The 20,557-nt window shown below is 46.3% G+C and overlaps 1 protein-coding gene across 5 annotated transcripts in view; it reads left to right on the top strand.

Moving 5' to 3' along the window:
* TMEM94 (transmembrane protein 94) overlaps positions 1–20,557 on the top strand; it is a 72,225-nt gene that overhangs the window by 47,979 nt on the left and 3,689 nt on the right. For 3 of the 5 annotated variants that reach the window (XM_035104459.2, XM_035104460.2, XM_035104456.2), the window contains 16 exons: positions 52–225; positions 1,523–1,625; positions 3,253–3,470; positions 5,963–6,144; positions 6,340–6,478; positions 7,226–7,341; positions 9,379–9,478; positions 9,586–9,694; positions 11,861–12,050; positions 12,386–12,463; positions 13,263–13,348; positions 14,173–14,254; positions 16,846–17,006; positions 18,123–18,217; positions 18,635–18,728; positions 19,225–19,395. In XM_035104459.2, coding sequence (XP_034960350.1) covers positions 52–225; positions 1,523–1,625; positions 3,253–3,470; positions 5,963–6,144; positions 6,340–6,478; positions 7,226–7,341; positions 9,379–9,478; positions 9,586–9,694; positions 11,861–12,050; positions 12,386–12,463; positions 13,263–13,348; positions 14,173–14,254; positions 16,846–17,006; positions 18,123–18,217; positions 18,635–18,728; positions 19,225–19,395 — 2,098 coding nt within the window. The remainder of the gene's footprint in view (positions 1–51; positions 226–1,522; positions 1,626–3,252; positions 3,471–5,962; positions 6,145–6,339; positions 6,479–7,225; positions 7,342–9,378; positions 9,479–9,585; positions 9,695–11,860; positions 12,051–12,385; positions 12,464–13,262; positions 13,349–14,172; positions 14,255–16,845; positions 17,007–18,122; positions 18,218–18,634; positions 18,729–19,224; positions 19,396–20,557) is intronic. The other 2 variants (XM_035104458.2, XM_035104457.2) reach the window with 2 other exon arrangements.

Below are 20,557 nucleotides of genomic sequence, written 5' to 3'. Positions count from 1 at the left end.
TCCTGTTGTCCAAGAGTTCCCCTCCCACATGACTTTTTTCTCCTCCCCCAGGCTTTACACCTGGTGCCAAAGAGCTTTTCAAGCAGGAGAACTACTTGGCCCTTTACCGGCTGCCATCAGATGAGATGGTGAAGGAGACGATGCTTGGGAAACTCTCATTCATCACCAAAAGGAGACCACCTTTGAGCCACATGATCAGCCTTTTTGTCAAAGACACTACTACCAGTAAGGACACTGACTTGGCGGGATTTTGACTAGCATGTGATCAGAAGGATGACCATTAACATAGCACCTCTGGGACTGCAATTTGGCTGGTGGTCTAGCCAATCTATTCAAGGCCCTTTATATATAGTCTTAGGGGAATAGCAAAGGACTTGGGAATGTGGTCCTAAAATATAAGCCAGAACAGGAGGCCATTTCTATTCTACTACAGGGAAGTTACCAATTCTCTCCAGTGAAGGCTCCTAGGCTATTTCTGAGCTATTTCTCAGTGGCTGGTTTCTGTTAGTTTCAACTGAGGCCTTAAGTTGAAATTTGGGGGGTTGTTTTAGTTGCTGCCTAGAACCAGGATATTAAACTATATGATCAGTCAGGTTACCATGGCTTGTTCCCTGTATTTCTTCCTATTTAGTTAAAAGGCTTATGTATGTTGCATACATGCCTTGGAGGTTTCTAGACTCAGTGAAGGACTATTCAGATGAAGAAGCTGAAATTTTATTACCATTTATTTTCAATATGTAAAGCCCCAGAAGACTTACAGTGAATAATAACAGACTTAAAAGCCAAGTTTGTCTAGGTCACACTCCAGCGTGACCAAGAGATGGTGTGTCTCTCTCAAGCAGGTAAATGGAGCAGGCTCTCCAGGACAACGGCTGAACCCTAGGAAGCGACTGCTAGCCTTTTTCCTTCAGAGAAGCATAGGAATATATATTTGAAGGCAGTTACCATGTTAGAGAGAGGGAAGAGAGATTCGCTTGGGTCTTTCACCTAAAGAGCGCCTGAGAGTTGTCAGTGGGGCACAGTGTAGAGAAGAGGCAGCTTTGCTGGGAAAGGAGGGGCAGGCAGCAAACTTTTCTCAGAGATACCATCTGAGTTTTGTGTACCTGACACTAAATGGGGGAGAAGTCGTCTTCTTGATCCATAAAGTGCCCCAGATAACACAGAATAATTGCACTTCCAGCAATAGACCCTGCAGCATCTTTTGTCTTTCCTTCCTCCCCATTCTGGCTACCTGTCACATTGATGGGCATGATGCTAGTACTTGTATAACACCTAGCAAATGGTTTTCGCCCCTCTCCTGTCTCCTGACAGTTGACCTTCTGCTTTAGCAGTAGATTTTATGATAGACAGAGAAGTTTCTTCTAGTGCCTACTTAAAATGTGTTTAATCACCATTTGTCACATTATCAAATGTACCCGGGAGCTTGTGGGCGATGTAGAGTGTTAGAAATCTTCACAATAAACGAGCCTGTCAGCAAGCAATTTTTAGAGTTGAGACGCAGGTCCACATTCTTCTCTCTTAGGCACCGAGCAGATGCTTTCCCATGGGACTGCTGACGTCATCCTGGAGGCCTGCACGGACTTCTGGGACGGTTCGGATATCTATCCACTGTCTGGCTCTGACAGGTAGGCAGCCTTATCTGTGCAAGTCACCGGCTTCAAAAAACAAACTGCTGGAGAGATTTAGGTTTGGGCAGCCTGCGACGTTTGCTTTCTCCGAAGGTTACTTATGGCTGCGTGCAAGTCAGAGTTATGGGGCTCCACTTGCAGAGAGCTTCCTGCCGAGGAAGGTTTAGGCTGTCCACAGATGATGCCTTTTCAGAAATCACGGAGGCAGTATTGTAGAGCTGTTATTGGCCCTGACACGCACTTGCGCTCTTGGTGCCTCTATCAGTTTGTGTCAAGTGGGTTTTTCAGATTTTTGTAATGCTTCATGCTGCCCCTTGTTAAGCCCAAAGAAGCCTGCTGGAGCATGACAATTGCTGCTGCAATACAGGTGTGCTTTGGGACGAGCTATGTAGTGGCCAGAGCAAGTAACCCAAAGTTCTTTCCCTACCAATTTCTGGAACAATTTAAAATGCTTTGTGATTACACACACACACACACACACACACAGAGAGAGAGAGAGAGAGAGAGAGAGAGAGAGAGAGAGAGAGAGAGAGAGAGAGAGAATGCACATCAATGCAGATTTTGTGTGTGTGTACATGTACATCATTTTACAATTTATTTTAAACAAGGAAAGACAGAGAAGTGCAAACCATTCAGGTGTTGTAAAGAACTTACAAAGTTTAGCCAAAAGACTAAATGCAAGGTTACTTAATCAATATCAGGTACAGGAACAAATAAGTGTCTGTGTATAATTTATGTGTGTACACACACACACACACACACAGAGAGAGAGAGAGAGAGACATACATTTAGAATGTATATCTATGCAAGAGTGTGCATTGCGAGCGTACACACACAACTGTCACAGATGTGAATGAATTTTTAATATTGGCCATGGGGAAACAAGTGCTGACCCATGAGAAATGTGGAAGGGGTTGATGCACAAGGGGTGTGAACCATTAGTATCAAAGGAAAGATGCTTCTAAATACTTGATAAGGAATGAGCAGAAGCTGCTTCCTTGCCTCCTCCCAGCTCCAGTAGATTCTGCCCCTGAAAAGCATGAGTCCGAGCAGTAGTTTTACTAGCCAGGCATGTGTTGCGAGCAGACGCTGAGATTATTTTGTGCGTGTCACAGAAGGGTGTTGGCTACTCCCGAGTAAGCACTCCACACATCTTCTGGATTTTTCAGAGTTTTATTGTGCATGCTATATACAGTGGTGAGATGTCTCAAATCATGTCTGCTCTGCATGGGGCAGAAGCCCGCAATGGCGTCTCGTGGGCTCTGACCCCTCTTTTAAGACTGGGCATCCAAACGCCCCTCCTCCTTGCTCTACGGGTCCTCCGTGGTCCCAAACCAGGCTCCTGAGGTGCCGTTCTACTTACTCCCTCCTTTCCAGCCCCTGCTGAAACTAGCTCCTCCCCTGCTTCCCTGCTCCCAGCCTGGAGCTGAGCCTCCAGGACTCTGCATAGCCCTGGACCCTTCTTAACCACTTCCTGTTCCTGGTTTTCCCTCCCAGACTTGCTGCTCTCCCAGCTGGTAGAAGTAAGCAGAGTGGGCTGCTCTCTGCAAGCCCTCTCTCTTACAGTGCATAACATATCTCTGGCGGCCTTTGTCATTCTCTCTCTCTCTCTCTTTGCTCTCAGGAAGAAAGTGTTGGATTTCTACCAACGTGCCTGTCTTTCGGGCTATTGCTCCGCCTTCTCTTACAAGCCCATGCACTGCGCCTTGTCCTCCGAGCTCAATGGGAAGTGCATAGAGCTAGTGCAGGTCCCCGGGCAGACTGCCATCTTTACGTCCTGTGATCTTCCTGGGACGACGCCCATCAAGCAGAGCAGCCGGAGGAACAGCTGGAGCTCCGATGGTAGGTGTCTTGCCTCCGTTGCAGGGCTGCTCCCTTGCAGATCCTTCCATGCATGCATCTGGGGCAGTGCTCTGCCAGCTTTGCTCTGTTGCTGTTTTTTGTCTCGGGGCAAGCCCCTCTTCAAGTGACTCCGAGATGGACACCAGGGATACCACAAGGTTATGGAAAAATGACCTTAGGAGAGATGTTTGAGGGCTGTATCCAACTCCATGTGAGCAGAGTTCCACTCTTGCAGCAGGATTTCCCCCTTCCTCTCCTCTCCCCATATACTCCCCTGATCTGCTCCTGAGTGTCCCCCCAACCCTCTGGAGCACATTTGAGGATGCAAAGGGGGCTGCAGGGGAAGGGGAAGTACCATTGCATAAGTAGACGTCTGCTGTGCATGTGGATGTAACCCATAGGGTTTAAAAACCCAGCTGTTAGGTGTAGGTGCTTTGAATCAAACAATTCAAATGTGTTTTGCACAATGATGTGACATGGAAAGTAAATCTGGTGAGACGCTTGCGCCGTCACAGTGCCTTCCATGTGAGGATCACCAAGAAAACGAAGAGAATAATATCGTGTAAATGGAGAACCTCCGCTAAATAATTTCCTTTTAAGCAAGCAAACAAAAAAGGGCGAATCTTAATAGCGTTGACTATTATTAATCTAGTCCTTTTGGAAATTTTCTTTTGGAGGTTAACTTTGCAAGATAGCGTTTTCTATGTTTTCACAGTGATCCTTGTATGCAAGGCTCCACAACTGCATAAACACCTCATTGGCTTTGATCTCCACATCACATCAGGAATTCTCTGTTTCCTCATTGTTCAAGGTCTCAACCTTGTCCCCATCTGACCTGCCAATTGTGGAAGAATCCTGCTTGTCTAAATTTTGACACATTATATTCGGATAGGCTGCCTTGTCATCAGAAAAGAGGGCTCATTTGATCCAGCTTCTTCAGATTGCCTTCTTTTCTTGCTGCTTGTTAGTTTCAGCCAGGCAAGCTCCTCTGAGTGTCCTTGGGCAGATCAGTAAGGACGAATTCAGATGCCCCGTCTGTCCATGGACAGACCAAGGGCTGAATCTTCCAGCCTTACTTTGCTTATTTTCACTTAATGCTTGTTGAGAAGAGGTGATAGTTGGCCTTCCTAATCCTACCTCTACCTTTCACCAAATGGCATAAAAATGGGAATTAAGAACATTGTGGCATTCCTGTGTGTGTTCTGTTACTAGCTTTTAGTGCTGTGCTATAGGTAACAAAGCTCCTCTGTTCCTCAACTTGCCTCTTGATTCCCATCATTTATTGTCCTCTTGCATGGACAATAATTATTTGATGGATGGGTGGGGTGGGGTGTGCTAACACACCTGATTTAGAGATAAATAAAAATGTTAGACAACATGTGCATCTGTTCTTAGTCAACCCTACATTTGCAATGGAGGCTGCCCTGCCCTGCTTCATGGGGAGCTTCCCATTTTAATAGATGGGAAGTATTGGCACAAAGACTAAAGGTTGACTCTTAAGTCTGATATAAAGTGGTAGAATTCTGAGCAGGTAGAATGGACTGCGCCATTTCTTCAGAATGCCAGTGGGGTGGGTCACATTTTTGAGGGCTCCCTTTAAGGAGGAGACTAACGCAGGGGAGAGAGTGATGGGCTCTCGAATGCGGCTGGGGCTCTTCAGAGGTTGCTGCATCCCTGACCAGTAGCCATGCTGGCTGGGCCTGATGGGAGTTGTAGTCCAGCCCCATCTGCAGGGCTACAGATCCCCCACCCCTGGGCTGTGGAAGCATTCTCCTAGATGTGATCACTTTTGTGTGTGGGTTCAGAAGATACGTCCTTCGCCTGCAGTCTTAAGTGCTGCTGTTTGCTCCAAAGGGCATGTCAGAATGGCTCAAGCAGAGATATTATGTCAATGTTTATTTTTACGGCAAATAGCCAGCACACCAAAACCAGAATTTTTGCATAATTCTTTACATAAACAACAAAAACGATCAGTATGGGATTCAACAGTCAGTATACTAACTAAGTGGGCTTAAAATACGTTCAAGTGGAGAGAATTCTACCACCTCGTATTGCTGGCTCTGTAGACCAGGCCTTAATGTGTTAAAATGATCCTCGTTGTTCTACAATAGGCACCCCCAAACTTCGGCCCTCCAGATGTTTTGGACTACAATCCCCATCTTCCCTGACCACTGGTCCTGTTAGCTAGGAATCATGGGAGCTGTAGGCCAAAACATCTGGAGGGCCGCAGTTTGGGGATGCCTGTTCTACAACATAGCTATAGTAAGTAGAACACACCCTTTGTATAGCTTTTACCACTACTGCTTAGAGGTGATGGGCAGCTTTTTGTTTTTGTTCTCTCTCCCCCTGCGTCTTTCTCTTTTATGGGTATGTCTCTGTCTGTTCTCCTGGGCCTGCCTGTTCTCTGCTGGGCCTATTCCTCCTCTGTGTGTCTATATATTTGGCATCTCGGCCTGCCTCCCCACACTTGCCTTTTCTTCACATGCCCAAAGAAGGGATTGGGGAAGCGATGGAGAAGGAGGACTGCATCCAGGCTCTGAGCGGCCAGATCTTCATGGGAATGGTCTCATCCCAGTATCAGGCCCGATCAGATGTCGTCCGCCTCATTGAGGGACTTGTCAATGCCTGCATTCGTTTTGTCTACTTCTCCCTGGAAGATGAGCTCAAGAGCAAGGTAGGCTTTCCCTTGGCTTACTCTACCACTTCTCAGTGTTCCTGCAGCAGCCATGTCAAAGGCACAGCCACCCCACTCATCCTAGGGCTGGTTCAGATTGCAAGATTATTCCTGGGTTTATATATATATAGATATATATATGTATGTTTCTCCCACTTTGACTATCCTGCTACCAATAGTGCCTTTCCTCCACAGGTGTTTGCTGAGAAGATGGGTCTGGAGACCGGCTGGAATTGCCACATATCCCTGACACCCAATGGAGATGTGCCTGGTTCCGAAATCCCTCCTTCCAGCCCCAGCCATGCAGGCTCCTTGCGCGATGATCTGCAGCAGGGTGAGCAAATAGCCCTAAGGGGAATGGTGGCTGCAATGCAAGTGTCTGTTCAAAGCAAATCCATCTGACGATTGAACCAAACCCATGAGATTTACAGTCAGCAAGACAGGCACTATTACTAAAGCCAGGCCGAACTTTAGAGTAGCTGTTTTGTGGGACAGTCCCACTTGGTTAATTTCTCAAAGCAACTGTCTTAAAGCACCAAGGCTTTACAAATAATGTCATATGCAGGCATTCAACAGGTGAAATTCACCTCATCTGGGTGGGGAAAGCTTTGCCTGTTGAATTCCAAGTTGTTCTCAAAGGCAGAGGTACCTTTCTTGGAAACATTAAGACAAGCCTAGTTATATGCAGAAGCCGTGCCCCTTCTGTCCAATTTGATACCTGAGGTTTTTGCTGCAGCCCATCACATCTGTTTAGCTTTTTTTGTCATCGCTGGGATATGGTTGTCTTGATTTTCAGCCTTTCCACATAGTACATTCTTTTTGCGGTCTTTTCCGGCGCAGGAGGTAGGAGGCAGACGCTTTAAAACTCAGCAAAGTTCTGAACTGATACTGCCAGCTCTGGTTAGATGAGACATTTCCAAAACACCTCTTATTTTAGGAGAACCCAGAAAATCCAAGCTTGCTTTTCCAGGCTGTCGCGAGGCCACGTGAGGAGGTGGTCTTGCGGGGGGTGCCTTGTGTCGGCGTTTTGGTGTGAGCCTTCCAAGCCATTAACACTGCTTTCTTTCTATGTCCTTGCCAGTTTCCCGAGAAGATGCAGAGGGCCTTCTGCTGATGGAGGAGGAAGGACACTCCGACCTTATTAGCTTTCAGCCAACCGACAGTGACATCCCCAGCTTCCTGGAGGATTGCAATAGGGTGAGACTGACAGCAGGACACCTTACTTGGGAACCCAGAGTGTTTGAATGTATCTCCCAGCAAGGAACTTGATGGCTGTTGTTGCTTCTATAAACCTCTTGAGAGGCCGTTTACAGCTTAATCATATCCACGTCTACTCAGAAATCTGTTCCATTTAGGTCACTTACTTTAAGATGAGTGTGTATAGGATTGCACCCTAACAGTCCGCTTCCTTAAATCATCCCTTATTGATTAAGCCTATATAACAGGAGGCAGCAACTTTTTTTGTTTAAGGATGCAGGGGTGGCTGCTGCGGTGAGGGCATCCTTGCAGCTTACCAGGAGAGGGCTGGGGAGGAGGGCAAAGGTGAGGTTGGAGTTAGGGTGGGTGCATTAGTGGAAGCACTGCCAGTGCATCCACACAATCTCACCTTTCCTGCTGCCCTAGCCCTGTCCCAGGTATGCCGAGGTGATGCTAGTGTTGAGAGGGTGGCTCTGTGGCTCTGCTTTGCAACACTGGCCACTGCTGAAAGAATGTAAGCAGGACGAGTTAAGCTAGTGAATTTATCGGGGTACACTAAACTTGAGCAAGCAAGCTGGGTCACACACTGATGTTTCGAAATTGACATGATCTGTGATGTGCTGCACATGTTTTTCTTTAGCAGATCACGAAACCGGGGGCGGGGGGAAGGTACAACACTGGGGGAAATGCCACAACATTGAAAACAATGCTTGCCTTCAAATTTATTTATTTTTTTCTAAATTGCTACCATCTTCCTTAAAGCAAAATGAAAGATAATGCAACTTAACCTTTGTAGGAGAAAAGTTATTGATTAGGATATAAAATGGGCTTTTGGATCCATTGCTGATGCTTCAGAAGAAGGGAAAATGATAGTTTAAGTACCATGAACTGACATGCCAGAAGAATAGAGGTGGGGTGGGGTGGATTATTGGAGAGAGAAGTAATACTATCATCCGTGAAGGCCAGGATGCTACTTTGAAGTGTCTAGTTTCTCCATTTCAAACTGATCTCTTTCATTCATTTTAGGAATGCTCATGGAAAGGGTTACATTAAGAATGCTTCAATTCTCAGTGGGATTTGAACCTCTCATCCACCTAGTTTGCAAATCTCTCTCTCTCTCTCTCTCTCTCTCTCTCTCTCTCTCTCTCTCTCTCTCTCTCTCTTGTGTCATCCTAAACTAGAGGCCTTCAATAAGTTGTTAGTGTTGAGTGACCCACAGTAACTTTTTTCTGTCCAATCCTTTATACATTTACCCATAAAATATTCTGGCTGCCTTCATTTTCCCTCGTAAATCACGTTTAGGGCTGCTGACTTTGCACTCTGAAGATTACTTTCTATAAGGGATGGCTAGTCTATGTAATTTACACAAGGAAAAACCTTTCTCTTTCTGAGCTGTGTGAGCAGAGAAGTTCTTAATCTGTTGTAATTTGTATTATACACTGTAATACTTGGTGGCAACTAACAGATTTTTAAAAGAAGAATCGTGCTCTTAATCTGGTTTTGCTCTCCCGCTGTCTGCACACTCACTATTTGAAATTTCACTTACCCACCCAAGCCTCGCTATATGCTTCGCAGATTTGCTTATCCAAACAGCTGGCTTCCTTCCTTTTTTTGCATTTTGCTGGTTGGTGGCCACCATTTTGTCTCTCTTTTGCTGATTGGCTGCACCCATTTCAGGGGAAAACCACGTAGAAATGGGTGATTTCCTGGGAACACATTGTGTTCATAAAGTGAGACTTGTGTGTAGTTATGCTGCTGGTTGTATAACATCTGGGAAGGGCAGATTGTAGCTTGTTTGGGCAGATTAAGAGCAAATCAGTGGTTGATGGCAATGGAAATCTTTCTGGCAAAAGTCAGTTTGCACTTCCTCCTAACATAGCCCAACTCATCTGGCAATGAACAGGGGTTAGAGCAATCTCGTTGCTCTGCCTTATCACTCCAGCTGCGGGGAATCTGATTCATCCCGAGCTTGTTGTAAGCCTTCACCCTCTTCTACCATCTCTTTGGCTTGTTTAATTGCCGCTTCTTTCACTCCAGGCCAAACTGCCACGTGGAATCCACCAGGTGAGGCCCCACCTGCAGAATATTGACAACGTGCCTTTGCTTGTTCCTCTGTTTACAGATTGCACCCCAGAAAGTAAGTGGAGCTCAGGCTAATGGATTCTTTGTTTCTGAGATGGGGAGATCCGGGTGGAAACTAAGAGGGTGTCAACACACTTAACCCCTTTCCTGGTTCTCTTGCAGCCATGTGTGAGATGATTAAGATCATGCAGGAATACGGGGAGGTCACTTGCTGCCTCGGCAGCTCTGCCAACTTGCGCAACAACTGCCTTTTCCTTCAGAGCGACATCAGGTAAGATCAGGGGTCAGCAAACTTTTTCAGCAGGGGGCCGGTCCACTGTCCCTCAGACCTTGTGGGAGGCTGGACTATATTTTGGAGGGGAAAAAAATGAATGAATTCCTATGCCCCACAAATTACCCAGAGATGCATTTTAAATAAAAGGACACATTCTACTAATGTAAAAACACGCTGATTCCTGGACCGTCCGCGGGCCAGATTTAGAAGGCGATTGGGCTGGATCCGGCTAACCCTACCCATGGGTAAGATGCACCCAGTCTCTGGGTTTCTGGCTTTGAGAAGCTCAGTCTGTCCTCATTCATACCACTCCTTCATCCTGATTCCATTTCTGTGTTGACTTTCTTTGTTTTGTTATAATAATTATTTATTATTTATGCCCCGCCCATCTGGCTGGGTTTCCCCAGCCACTCTGGGTGGCTTCCAACAGAATATTAAAATAATCTATTAAGTATTAAAAGCTTCCCTAAACAGGGCTGCCTTCAGATGTCTTCTAAAAGTCTGGTTTTTCTCTTTGACATCTGATGGGAGGGCGTTCCACAGGGCGGGTGCCACTACCGAGAAGGCCCTTTGCCTGGTTCCCTGTAACTTGGCTTCTCTCAACGAGGGAACTGCCAGAAGGCCCTCGGCGCTGGACCTCAGGGCAGAACGATGGGGGTGGAGACGCTCCTTCAGGTATACTGGACCGAGGCCGTTCTTGTTCCATTGCATCCCCATACAAAGTCCCAGGGAGACCTGAAAAGCACTCCTGTTTGTCTTTTCTTTGCCCTGGGTAGGCAACTACCGCTATCTAATACCTCCCTGCAATACCTTTAGCAGACCAATGTGGAGGAAATACCTTTTATGCCACATCAGGGCTTTTGACAAAACTGCTTAGAGCAAATCCCACACTGAGCCCGGTGTTGTCTGAAATAGTTCCATAAGGAACATCCGTTCCAACGGCAACCTTTGCCACAGAATTGCTGGGAAAGGATGTTCTGCCTACAACCATTTTGCAAAACACATGGCTCAGTGTTAGACTTGGTGGCATCGTTCGAATCTCTGATGTGGCATATGAGACCCTTCCTCCCGACTGGTACCTCTTGGTCTCCTAAAAAGGAATGGGGATTACAACCCCACTCTCCTTGACTATTGGCCCCGCTGTCTGGAGTTGGGACTCCAACTATCTGGAAGGCCACAGTTTCCTCAGCCCATCCTCAGATGTATAAAATCTTCTGCTCTTCTGGCAAAGCAGGAATGGGGGAGAAGCAGAAGGGAAAGCAGGTCAGAGCAGGTACAGCAATCAATTTAGATAAAGGCAAAGGAGACCACTTTGAGCCCTCCAGCTGTTATTGCTTTATTCATCCATCAAGCCCGTTCTGTTAAAGGCACCTTCTGAAAATCAAAGGGTTTTAAATGAATGATGCAGAGTTTGTTTGAAGAAATAGAGATGCACGATTTTGTGGGAATTATTTTGGTGGCAGGGAGGCTGGATGCTTGGCCCAGTTCCCCACCCCACTCCCATATATCAAAGAAGGCTTATGATTCAGAGATGCTCTTGCTGCTCCTTCGGCGCTCACTGCTCCGTCTTGCTCTTGCTCCTGTACTTGGTAAAGTGCAAAGTTTTACATGCTGTGCCAAGTATTCTCCAAGTTGCTTTTTAAACAAGGGAGTTTTGTAAAAGCAGGTTTCATTGACCACGGCTTTTATGCTGATCTCTTTTTTGTTTTGTTTTAGCTGATTTTATTTGATTCTGTGTGATGTGTGCTTTATATTATCTGTAAGCTGCCTCAAATTAATTTTGGAAAGGTGGGGTACACATGTATCAGATAAAGTAATAATAGGATCAGGCTGCAATGCTCCTTACTGCTGAATGAATGGACCTCTATTTTCCTAGTGGTTCTTTTGTTATGATCAGAGTTCTTTATTCAGTCCAATCTGTTCTGGTTTCCTGTCTCTTATTCAGTCCAATCTGTTCTGGTTTCCTGCAGAGCTGGTGGCCTTGCTGTGGATGGTCCGAAAGTAATCTGTAGTCCACAAGCTCACTTTTAAAAAAGCATCAATATTATTGGACACCTCCGTATTTTAGATCCGTTTTGTAACCCCGAGGTGTTTGGCTGGGTGCACCTGGCTTATTACTCCCCATTATGTTTTCCTCTAACCTGTGTAGTATTGTCTATGCAGCATAGCCCTGGATCCTCTTTATCCCTCTCGCTGCTCTTGGGAGACGTTTGGGTATGCCAACAGAACTAACATGACCTGTATCTCCGATGAGCTCACGCCTCTTCAGCTGTCTGGCCAGCTGAACAGCCTATCGTGCTCCCTGACTATTTATCCAGAAGAAACCATTGGGCTCATCAGACTTATAGAACAGGTAAGCCCCCTTTCTTTTGAGCTGGTAGTAACACAGTTGTGACAATCTCCATCATTTAAATACGATAACATTTTAGCATCTGTTTGGGCTTCCAGACTTAATAAAATAAATGTTCCATCCTTATTTTTCATCTTGATGCAGAGAAGCTATTTGGCAGGACAGAACGTTCCAGCCTGTTTTCTTTCCTTTTAAAAGAAAACCTAATTGAAGCTTTCAGTTTTGATCCATATTTTTAAAAGTGGATCTGTTTACTGCACTCATCCTTGACAATATAAGAACAGTCTCTGTGTACTCATGCCTTGCACACTATCCATTTTATATATGCTTTCTTTTAGGCCCGGCATGCAACTTACGGTATTCGCAAATGCTTCCTCTTCCTCCTCCAGTGTCAGCTGACTCTGGTCATAATCCAGGTGAGTTATTCTAAACGGCATCAGGAAGCAGAAAGGACTGATTGTCTTGCAAGTCATCTAAGAGAAGGAGAGACCCAAAGGAAGCTGCTTAAGTTGGATATTTGCTAGCAGTATTCATTATCCTTGTGTCATGGAAGCCTGCCCTGATTCTAGTTGAGGTCCAAAGCGTACAATGGAGCATCTTGTAATCGTAAATGTATAGTCCCCAAATTCTTCATTTGGAATAGTATATGCGTGGAAGGCAAAGTGTACTAGCTTTTCTAATTTTGTTCTGGTTTTCAAAATAAAGGTTTTTTGAGAGTGTTTTTTCTCCAAGTACTTAGCAGAGGCTAGCCACACACAGTTCCTCACCTCCCAAAACAGAGCTTCCTATCATGTCTTCAGCTACAAGGCCTAGAAGAGTTATGTTAAAATAAGCAGAATGTTTCATTAAAACAAAAACCAAAAAAAAATTGAAAAGCAGTACTGTGCTTCCCAGGCAATGGAACCTTGTGCACCACATTCTGTGTGTAGCAGCAACTGCTGGCTCCTTATTAGTTGATTTTTGCATTTATATACTTCCTTGTTGCCATGGCACCCAAGGTGGTGTACTAAAATGAACAAATATGCACAATTGTTGAACAAATGAGTTCTTTCACGGCCCCTTCGGGATCCAGTGGCATGAGCTCCCTGCTCTGGACTCCCTCTCCTCTTTGGTCGCCATCTTGTTTTTACAAGATGGATGTGATGACTTGCTGGTGGATGCCCTTCGGTCTTCTGATCCTTCCGCTGATGGTGCCTTTTGCTGTCTTTTGCTTAGTTCCTTTCTTGCCTGGGGCAGCTGCCCCCCATTCTCAGTACCACCGACATCTTGTGGCTTTCCTGCTTCTGCTACCCGTTGCTAAGGTGAGTAAGGTTTCTCGCTGTGATTCGCAAGCATGCTCTACTTTGGGGATGCTCGCAGGAGCTCCGCTTCTTTCCTAAGATAAAATGGGGCCACACGGGGGTCGGGCACCTGGTTTTCATGTTCTGGCCACCACGTTGGAGACCATGTGGAGTCCATCATGCCTATATGGATCAGCCTTCATGGTGTGGAGAGTTGGCTAGGCTAGCGCTGTTAGTCTCTGCTAGTACTGGGCTGCAGATTCTCCCTCTGCAAAATAGATGTGCTGAGTTGCTTTTTGTCCATCACAGCCCACAGATAATGTACTGTACTTCAGCTACCATTGGCTCCAGCCAGCATGCCCAATGGTCAGGAGTTAATGTTGGGAGTTAACAGCAGCTTCCGGAGGGCCACAGGTTTCCCCGATCCCCACTGCAAAGCTTAAATCTGCCGTTCTTGCCACTAGTTGAGCAGGAACTGTGTTGGCCTCTGACTTCTGCTGTCTTTGGGGTATGGGGGCAATAAACAAGCGAGCGAGCAGAGGCCTGTTGTGACCTGGTTAACTGTGAACTGGCTTAAAGTGACTTGACAGTGCAGGAAGGAACTGTGTGAAAAGGGCAACATTAGCTGGCAACGACAACAAACAAACAAACAAAACAACAACTATAACAACAATTTATTATTTATACCCAGGTTTCCCCAGCCACTCTGGGCGGCTCCCAACCAAGTATTAAAAAACACAATACAGCTTAATGGGGGTTTCATGTGTGTAGTCTCAGCAGGCCAGGGAATGTTGTGGTTCCGCTCTGATATCTAGGCTAATTCTAGTTTTGTTTCCTCTTCCAAGTGTGTCCCTCCTGGGCAAGCCCCCTCACAGTTCCATCATGTCCATGGCAACTGGGAAGAACCTGACTTCCATTCCTAAAAAGGTAAGGAAAGGTTACGATTGGATAGGCATTTGCTAGGGTCCACGTGAAGTTGTGAAAGTAATGTTCTTGCCAGCTGCCGACACATGACACCCCAGTGATTGCAATGCCGCAGATCTTTCTAGCATTAGCTTAGCCAAATGCTTAGCATGCTGGAGTCTGGCCTCTACCTCGGGGGCCTTCCTGCTGCTCAAGGCAAGAGAGTCGGCTCAGTCTCCTGCTGGCGAATTCTCACTTCCGTTACCGCCAAAGGGAGCTGGGGCTAACAGCATAGGGAGAGCCATGCTGGCTCACCCTGTCCAACATCTTGTTCTCACAGTGGCAAGCAGTGGAATTCAGACACCTGCTGCTTCCTCCAACAGCAGTTCTGGTGTGAGAGAACAGGTCCTGATTTTAAGTCTCCCTCACACACTCACACTCTTACTTGCTGTTGAAGTAAGAACCAACCTATTTGGTTCAAGGGAGAGCCTGTGTCTCATGCCTGGGTAAGAGCTTCCTTCCTCACATCTGAGGTTGGTTATCCTTGTTGCTTTACAGAGAGAAGGCGGGTTTCAAAGGAACGTGCCTTTGAGAGAAGTGGGCCAGTAGGTGGGAGAAGGGGTGCATAATATGGAGCGTACAGGTTCTCCATTGGTTTAATGTTTCTGTTGTGAACCATAGGCTGAAACAAGATGTTATGGAGTAGGGAGGGTGGGAGCATGTGGTTGCTACTGAACCAAGTCAGGGAGTCCCTTTTAGAATGATCCACCCCTGGAGATAGTTCAGAATGGTTTTCTGGCGGCTCTGGACAAATTCCCTTCCGGCACTGTTTTGGGTTGTCTTGATATACTGTACTGGTTGATCTATGAAACTTGGGAGATGACCAGCTTGATTGATGATAAGATAAGATATACAGTATTTATTGTCATTGTCCCCTTGCGGGAACAACAAAATTACTCGGTTGCTACATCCACTCAGATAAAGCATTCCGCATAATCCAAAATCTACAAAACCTAATTAAAAACAGTAAATATGATACAAAATAACAAGTAAAATAAGATGACTTCAAAGTCCAGACTTTCCATTTAAGCCCAAAATCGCTCTAGAGAAGAAACTGTTCCTGAGACGGCGCGTTCTTGCCTGCATTGTTCTATATCTCTGTCCCGATGGCAGGAGCTCAAAGAAATGGTGACCAGGGTGCGTTGGATCTCTTGATATGTCTAGTGCTTTTCTATGGCACCTGGTGGTGTAGATTTGTTCTAAGGTAGAGAGTGAGCAGCCATAATGCTCTCTGCTGTTTTAATAATTCTGCACAACCCTGAGAAGTACAGCTTCCGTATCACACACATAAACCATACGTGAGCACGCTCTGTATGGCACAGTGATAGAAGGCCATCCCTCCCAAGCATCTCCTCCCATCTAGTAGAGTCTGTCTGGCTCTGCCCCCCCCCATTAATTGTTAGCAGGGTGTGTGTGAGCCTGCGAAGCATGTTTGCGTGAGTGTAGTATGTCTATGTGTGTGTATGGTGTCTGCTTTCCAAATGTGCCCACGGGTCCCAAAAGGTCAGCAACCCTCAGCTCCAGGTTTCCCTGAATGAAACTGATTATTTGGATCCAGTCTTGGGCTGGCCCAAGATGTTTTGATGCTGTAGGCAGAATGCCCTGTCCCCCTCCCCACACATCTAGGCCTCCTCTCTTGTCCCTGCTTCTGCCCCCTCGCTGCTGCCAGCCCCATCACCTCAACTGTACCTGTGGTTCTGCCTGCACTACTACCGAGACACAGCAGTAGTGGTGAGGCCACAGCGGCAGCAGGGAAGGCAAACAGGGCTGAATCCCAGCGGGGTCAGATCCGCCACCTGAAGCAAATGGCTTCACCTCACCTAATGCGGGGGCCTCTCCTGTTTTACCATCCTAGCCCCTAACATACACTGGAAGCATCTCTGATTATCTGATTATTCTTCCTGGATCTCTCGGTAGCAGGAGCCCCTTGCAGAGAGAGGGCCATGCCAGGCCAGGCCATCATCCTTTGGTGCCTCCACTTGTTCCTGGGAGGTTAATAATAATAATAATAATAATAATAATAATAATAATAATAATAATTTATTTCTACCCTGCCCATCTGGCTGGGTTTCCCCAGCCACTCTGGGCGGCTTTCAACAGAACATTAAAAACAGAATGAAACTTCAAACATTAAAAACTTCTCTAAACAGGGCACCAGTGGGTGGTGCATGACTTTTTCTGCCCTGGAGTTGTTGGGTTTATTTTTAATGATGATAATGATGATTCATCTCCAGACTTCCTCTTTCTCTTGTCATATACCCGTATTCCTCATTTGGTTATATTTATAATGCAACAGTCCCTGCAAAACGGGAGAAGTTCTTTGGGAGGGAGGTGTGGGTTGAAGAGTTGGGCCAACAGCAGCTGCACACCCCAGGGACCATCTAGTTTGGGCCTAAGGAGCAGCCCTGGAGGAGTCTCCCTGGGGGGGTGCTCACCCGATCCTCTTCCGCAAGACTGGAGCTGGTAAGCCTGAGGCCTGGGCAGGAGCCGTGGGACCCAAGGCCTCGCCTCTTATTCTTGTAAGTCACTCCGGCCTTCCCGGCAATGTCTTGCAGACCCAGCAATACTTCCTGTTCTGCTTCCTGCTGAAATTCAGCCTCACCATCTGCACCTGCTTGGTTTGCTTTGGCTACATGCTGCAGGATTACTGTGCAAACTTCAACTCCTCTGCCTTCAATGTGAATGTCACAGGCTGCTCCTCCATCATGCTGCACAGGTTAGCGGGCGCTCGGGGTCCAGCTCTCTACTGAAGTTCCCAAAGGCGGTGCTGTCCACCCAGAAGAAGTGTGTGTTGGGATGGCTTTAGCACAAGCTTCTTTTAATGTTTCAATTGTGGGTGGCACAGTTTGGATTATGTATGCTATGTTGTGTATAGAATCATGGAGCCCGAAGGGAACCCCAAAGGTCATCTAGTCCAACCCCCTGTAATCCAGGAATCTCAACTAAAACATTCGTGGCAGATTGTTGTTTCTAGTAGCTTTTCCAAAGATGGGTCTAGAAGAGTGGAAAGTCATGGAATACAGGCTTGTGCTACCCTGTTTCTCATATTTTAAGACATACCCATAAAATAAGCCATAGCAGGATTTTTAAGCATTCAAGGAATATAAGCCATACCCCGAAAATAAGACATAGTGATAGGCGCAGCAGCAATGCCGGCCGCGGCAGGAGGAGGAGGAAAAAAATAAGACATCCCTTGAAAATAAGCCATAGTGTGTTTTTTTGAGGAAAAAATAAGTATAAGACGTGTCTTATAATATGAGAAACACGGTATGCTGCCCCCACTCTCAGGTTTCCCTACACTGATAAGGACTAGAAACTTAGTTTCTTTAAAAATAAACCCTAAGGCTATGTTTTACACACACACACACACACACACACACACACACACACACACCCTTTCTTTATAAATAAATTCAAGAAAGGTAACAAAGAAATTAAACAAAGCAATATAAAGTAATTAACGGCAAAGCCAAAAAGAAAACAGCAATGGAAGTATCAAGAAGTCTTAAAACACTTTATTAATCGCCTCATAAATCACCACCTCAAGGCGATTTAAAAACAGTTTGAAATGCAAAAGCAACAAATACAGCTGGGGAAAGCCTCAGCGGTAACAATTCAGCAACAATTTAAGATAATTCCAGATACCTTTTGAAAGGCCACTTTTGGCTTTGGAATGCAGTGGAAGAGGTTGCACTGTGTGACGTAACAGAGCCTGGCAGGATCTTAGGACTAGCTCACGAGTCCCTCTGAAATCCAGTCTCTTCAAATGGGGTTCGTTGATGCCTTGAACCGTGATCCCCCTCACGTGATGCCCCTATGTTTGCTTTTTCAGTAGTGCAGAAAGCTCCCCTGACTGGTTTGGAGAGTTTTCCAGCATCCTTCTCCTGGCCCAGAAGTTCACGGCTGGGATGATTGTCTTACATACTGGTAAGAGATTTCCATTCCTCCTTGCTTGCTGTACTGAAGGGGTGGGGGCGGATGTAAAACCAAAGATCTTGACTCTCTGGCCAGTTTGATCAGTTGGCTTAGTCTTCCCCAACCCTCAGCTGTTTAACTGCATAAAAACAGGCAGGAAGATTTCAGAAGGGGCGTTAGATAATTGTATGGAGAGGGCGTGGAGTCAGGGGCTGTCAGTCAATGGTGGACTATCCTGGGTTTTGGAAACATCGCTGGGCTGCTTTCTTCTTTGCTTTTTGCTGAAAGCCCAGCAAGGTTACCTTGTGATTGGCTTTCTTGGACGACGAGCTTCAAAAACCACCACACTCTCGGGGATTTGTGCCCTCTGTATCTCTGGCAAATCCACACATTTAAAAAAAACACAAACCTGTTGGTATTTCTTCACAGTGTTTATCTCTGTCACTCACGTCCATCGTACCAAACCACTGTGGAAGAAAAGCCCCTTCACTAACTTCTGGTGGACTCTGACAGTTGTCATTGTGTGAGTATCCTTTTTGATTCATCTAAGTACATAGTCTTTTTTTAAAATGTTTCCCCCTGTCTTTATCTCCAATTATTCCATCTTCTGATGTCCATTCTTCTCCTGAAGCACCAGTCTATTTTCTTCTTCTGTGTGCATTTCTGCAGTGCTAGGTCTTTTTGGCTCTTGACATCAAATTCTTCCTTCCCCATAGCCTCGGATATCATCACGTCCCTCTCTCCGACTTGGCTGTTTGGCCATGAGGCTGTCATCACCCCACTCCAAACTTCTAAAATGTTCATCCAGGAAAAGCGACCCCTTTTAGAGATGCTGCCCACTTGGGTCGGCCTGTCCCCATGATGCTGTGTTTTCCATGGAGGCTGTTCATCACCTCAGGAGATCCTTTCCCCATTGGCAGGTTGCATTCTGGTTGCTGGTGGATGCAGAGAGGAGGAGAGAGCCCTGGGACAGAAGGCCTTCTATGTTTTTCCAAGTCTTGCTTTGTTTTTAATGGCAGGCTGCTGGGCCAAGTTATCCAGACCCTCCTGGACCTGAAGCTCTGGGTGAACCTCGAGTCTCCAGTGACCTACAAAATGGATGACATTCCCATGGCCTCCTGGTTGTTGGGTTTGCTCTCTCTTATCCTTGTTGTGATCATCAATGAGACTGTCAAACTCCATGAAATCAGGTACGATTTCTTGCTTAGCACTCTCCGTAATAAGCTCCCAAAGTTCTCCTAGCACTTTGCATGGCATGATCTTGATAATCCTTGCAACAACTTTGTAAGGCTGGCCTGCCAGCCAATATAATAATAATATAATAATAATAATTTATTATTTATACCCCACCCATCTGGCTGGGTTTCCCCAGCCACTCTGGGCGGCTTCCAACAGAAGGATAAAACAATTAAAAGGAGAAAGATTAAAGATTAAAAGCCTCTCTAAACAGGGCTGCCTTCCGATGTCTTCTAAAAATCTCCATGTTACAGATGGAACGTAGTGGGGTGGAGAGAGGGAGGGAGAGGCATGGCTAAGGCCAGCTAGCAAGTTCATGGCCAAGGTTAGATATGAACCAGAACTGCCCAGCTGACAATTATCTCAAGTGCCCTATGCTGTACCAGCTGTTGGGTGCTTTTAGGCCACGCTGGCGTTTTGAAGTTGATGTGAGAACCACTCCTGCTCCCCAAGAAGGAATGATACACAAGAGAACCCCATACTTGCATCTCCTTCTCCAAGGTGCTATCTATTATCACACCACACCTGCAGGGTAATAATAGGCCAGTGAAAGATGAATGCAGCCAGGTTGCTTGCTGTGTGAGTGGGTCATGTTGAAGCATCTCTAAGCTACATCCTCTAGGTTGGAAGACTGCCACTATGGACAAGGCAGACCTTGCTGGGTCAAATCACAAGGTCACCCTAGTCCAGCAACGCCATTTTCAACACAGCGAGCCAAGTGACTCTGCAAACCCACAATTAAAGTGTGGGGGGATGTCGCTCTATGGCAGGCAGCATCCCCAAACTTCGGTCCTCCAGATGTTTTGGACTACAAGTCCCATCTTCCCTGACCACTGGTCTTCTTAGCTAGGGATCATGGGAGTTGTAGGTCAAAACATCTGGAGGGCCGCAGTTTGGGGATGCCTGCTCTATGGGTTTGCTACCCTCCCTTTCTCCATTTATTTTAATATCCAAAGGCCCTGATGAAACCCCTTCACCTTCAGGGCCCCTCTGCCAATGGGAGCTGAGCAAGTCATAGATGACATCCTGTTCCGCAGCTGAGTTAACTGTTCCTGTGCTGTGCAGCAAACTTCCTGGTATCTAAATTAGGGTTCCTGGGAGGATAAAATTGCTACC

The sequence above is a fragment of the Zootoca vivipara genome, chromosome 2, assembly GCF_963506605.1.
Source record: "Zootoca vivipara chromosome 2, rZooViv1.1, whole genome shotgun sequence".
NCBI classification, from domain to species: domain Eukaryota; kingdom Metazoa; phylum Chordata; class Lepidosauria; order Squamata; family Lacertidae; genus Zootoca; species Zootoca vivipara.
The sequence above is the reverse complement of the archived record's forward strand: the minus strand, read 5'-3'. Positions and strand labels throughout refer to the sequence as shown.